Here is a 3884-nt window from a genome sequence, read left to right on the forward strand (position 1 = left end):
CATTAATATAATCTCTTTTACCCGCAAAAAAAATACACCCAAATAGGCAAAAAAAATTGCCCCCAAAACAGCACCCAGGCCTAACGTGCCTGGCGTGTCGACGGGCCGGCCTGATTAGCAAAGGGGCGATGCCTGGGCCTGAGGGCGTGGCACGCATGACGGGCCTGGGCCTCGCACGATAAGCACAGGCCGTGCCATGCATCCCGGGAGGACAAGGAGGTGGGGACAATGGCAGCTAGGGTTTCGCCCTCCCGAAGGACAACTCTGCATCATACATGGTGAGATAGAAGACACCGGCTGATATGCACGCTCCCAAATAGGCCATGTCGTCAAGAATTCAAGATTGACAGATTTCAACCTTCCAAATAATTTCCTAGTAACTGCTATTTTCACTCGCAACAAGTCTAGGCAGGCCGATGATCACCAATAGCCTAATCTATAATTCGACATCCAATTCTGGAATATGGCTTCCTTACAGATCCATTCAGAACACTAGCAGATGAAAGGAACACGGTGCTTAGAATTCCAGATTTTTCATTATTCATAACTTCATAAGATATACACAAACATGGCAGATTTGGAGCCAAGAGTCGATGGTCACTCAAGGTACGGCTTTGAAAAAGGAAACATATATATATACATTGCAATGTCAAGACTTAGGTTAAGAAAATACAGAATTGACTCCAATGGTAGCCCCGACTTGCATTTGCTTATTCATGATAGGTTAGGATGCAGAACATTTTTCAACACTTCCAAGGCAGCAAATTCTCTGTTACGGTCACGCTAAAGCATGAGTTTTGAGAAGTACTGCTCGAATTCTTGATCGATGGTTAGCTGCTTCTTCTTCTCCCCTGATTTTGATTGCCACATGCACAGTGTTAGTATCCACATATATAGGCAGCAAACAGATGCAAGCAGAAGTAAATGCGCGAGTGCTTTACCATTCTTGCCTGCTGGCAAAATCATGAAATCATCGATGCCATTCGAGTAAAGCGTCTCATCCATGATACGATCAGCAGAACCATCGACACCACCACCTGCTAGCTCATTCATCAGATAGCAGATTTTCTCAATGTCATCATCGTATGCTTGCAGCAGCAAACCTGAGCCATCATGCTCCAGGTGTGGCCTCACCCAGCTGTCAGTCTCTTTGGTGCCATAGCTATGAAAAGAACTGTAAGTGTCCAATGAAATGCTGTTGCTTGAGCTGCTGGATGCAGATGCCCATTTTCTCACAGACCGGCTCTCAATTCCGTTTATGGAGTCGACTTCGATGCAACCACCTAAAAGGCTTTGAGTATTCTCACACGAGTCCAATCCCTTGTAAACATTGACCATGTCCACATTACAGTTCTTGTTGATGAAAATGTCATCACCTCCTAAGCTTTCTGTTCTTGCAGTCTCATCCTCCTGTGAAGTTGGTCGGTCCTGAAACTTGTATTTCAGCGATGACAGCCTTGTGTCACTGAGGTCATACTGTGACTTCCTTTTCTTAATTGGACTGTCAATGGGGTAAATTTTCTTCACGCTGTTGGAGCTGGAACTAAACAATAGTAATAGAGTACGAGATATTATTACAAACCTAAATTTTATTTGCACATAACAGTAAGCATTAACCGATCAAATAGCCAACACAAAATATTCTCTATCTGTGAGAAGCAAGAGTATTTATCAGCACTTACAAGTAAAACAAGTGTGATTCACCACTCCTACTCTCCCATTTTGGTCGGTACTTTATTTAAGAATTCTAAAAATATTCCCACCAAGCAAAACAGGAAACCAGTTTTACAGAACCAATATGAAACTCACAATGTGAGGTGGAGGCCCAGAGTTTTTTTGAGAAATCACCGGGGGAGGAGTCCCACCACCTGAATATATTACTTTTTTTTTCGAAACGGAGGCAAAAGATTTGCCTCATCGATTAATTAAGAAGAAGAGAGTTGCCGAATATATTACTCAAAGTGGCCATTATGCCACCGGTGGAGGCCCAGAGTTAAATGCACTATAGTGTTTTCCTACTTGACAAGTGATTTGCTCATTTCGTTCAGCCACCACACTAGCTTTTCAGTCTCTTGTAATGATCCAATTTCCAAACATGTCCAATAATTGTGATCAAGGTAAGGCCGCATCCGGCATTATGGTGTATTATGATATTCCAGCTTTTCAACCAGTTTGGGCTATTTACCTTTTGGCTAAATAAGTTTTATGCAAGTTTGAGATATGAAAAATCTGAATGGCAGGCATCAGAACTACACCTTGCCAATTTCAAATGCATACAAATCCAAATCTACATGGCTGTGTGCATCCTATGATGCAGAGGCCGGGTAATCCTCTTTTCGAAAAGAAAAAAAACAAATCCATATCTATCCAATAGGATTTCAGGTTGCTACATGCGTCAGGTTCATGTACCTCAACATCTCTACATATTTACATGAATTTCTGTCCAACATCTTACACACGCAAGATATTTTGGTTAATCTCTCAAGAAATAAGAAAAAATATGATATTTTGGTGAAGATTTGCGTTATCACAGCAGACCAGCGAACCATACCAATGTGGTAACATGTCATCTAGACCATGAACGATTAATCCCAGTTACCAAATTGACTTTCTCCGGTGTAACCTTGTGCATGACCAACCTAGTATAGGCCTATTTACACGCACGCAACACCTTAGAAATAAAGTTGGAGGTGCTGAGTATCTGCTACGAAGTGTCAACTGCCATCTCTTTCCAGAGAGGCAAGATGAAAGACGCAGAGAAAGTACTGTAACTAACATCCAGAAAGGGAAAACCTTATCAGCTGGCCGTTCAATACGGAATGCTAACCGCTTGCTTTCAGTGTACGCCGGCTTAACTCCAACCTATTAGTATTGCAGTATTTTATTATCCACCGGAACACAAATTCTGCCTAACCTTGCGCAGCTACCCCCGTCACAGTCCCCACATATTTTCTTGGCAAAGTTCACCCGCACTCCTCCGATCCACCCAATCGTGAGCTTAAACGCAAACTAGCAAGCCAAAAACGCAGTAAGAAACACGCGAAACACTTGGCTTTCCACTTGAATTTGGGATAAGACAAGACCACCGGTTATAACCAGCTACAGTGGCAGAACCTCGTAATCGATCCCCCATTTTTTCGGATGGAAATTTCAGTATCTGGCCAGGGCCGCATCCAAGCACTCTGCCTTAGCTATGCGATCACCCGGTAACCGAAGCAGAGGAACAGAAAACATGGTCAGATCAACGAGCTTCAACTAATGGCCGGCGAATCAGCACAGCGAGCCAGTATGTATTGTCGGTCCAGGATGGAGGAGAGGAAGAGGGCGTCTCACTCACCAGCCTCCGAAGCTTTCGGTCTTCTGGTTGGTGGAAGCCGCCGCCGCAGCCGCCTCGTACCCTACCATCCCACGGCCTCCTCCGCCGTGATCCATTTGAGGCAGAGTGGGGCAGAGGACAGGGGTGTGGCAGTATCTTCTCAAGTGGCGGTGTGGCTTTAGGAAATGGAGAGGAGAAAGGACTGCGCACATATGTCGATGGTTTTGGCTGCGGCCTTTCGCATGTCACCGGGGCCCCGCTGATTCGGCGACGCCTATCGGGTCTCGGGCGTCGGGATATAGGCTGCGTGGACGGAGTAGGAGGGGCACTGGTTGGTGATGTGTGCTTTTCATTCATTTTGCGGAGCTAAAACAGCCGGAGCTCGAGGTCCGATCAGAGAAGATCCTGGCACCCACGTGACGCGCACGGGAAGCCCATGCTGTCGAGAGAACCATGGAAGAGGGTATGACGGACCGTCACAGATCCAAAGGCTCCAATTATATGCCATCTAAATAGCACGGATCTCTATGCCACTCCTAGGTGCTTGAAAAGAATCGCATATTACAAA

General features: G+C 45.3%; 1 protein-coding gene across 1 annotated transcript; it reads right to left on the bottom strand.

Moving 5' to 3' along the window:
- Positions 1–514: 514 nt before the first annotated feature.
- Positions 515–3597, bottom strand: FHY1 (far-red elongated hypocotyl 1). Its single transcript, XM_048715635.2, has 3 exons — positions 3338–3597; positions 942–1543; positions 515–851 (listed from the first exon to the last, which is right to left on the bottom strand). The coding sequence occupies exons 1-3, from the start codon at positions 3526–3528 to the stop codon at positions 784–786; spliced, it is 861 nt and encodes a 286-aa protein (XP_048571592.2). The 5' UTR covers positions 3529–3597; the 3' UTR covers positions 515–783.
- Positions 3598–3884: the final 287 nt, after the last annotated feature.

Source organism: Triticum urartu, chromosome 4A (genome assembly GCF_056163025.1).
Source record: "Triticum urartu cultivar PI428250 chromosome 4A, HENAU_Tu73, whole genome shotgun sequence".
NCBI classification, from domain to species: Eukaryota; Viridiplantae; Streptophyta; class Magnoliopsida; order Poales; family Poaceae; genus Triticum; species Triticum urartu.

What these genes read in the sequence shown, in the direction of transcription:
- FHY1 (XM_048715635.2), bottom strand. Translation starts at nt 3,528, where the DNA reads ATGTGCGCAGTCCTTTCTCCTCTCCATTTCCTAAAGCCACACCGCCAC. An exon ending in ACCGAAAGCTTCGGAGGCTG is followed by an intron (nt 1,544 to 3,337) that starts GTGAGTGAGACG and finishes ACTATTGTTTAG; the next exon opens with TTCCAGCTCCAACAGCGTGA. An exon ending in TTTGCCAGCAGGCAAGAATG is followed by an intron (nt 852 to 941) that starts GTAAAGCACTCG and finishes AATCAAAATCAG; the next exon opens with GGGAGAAGAAGAAGCAGCTA.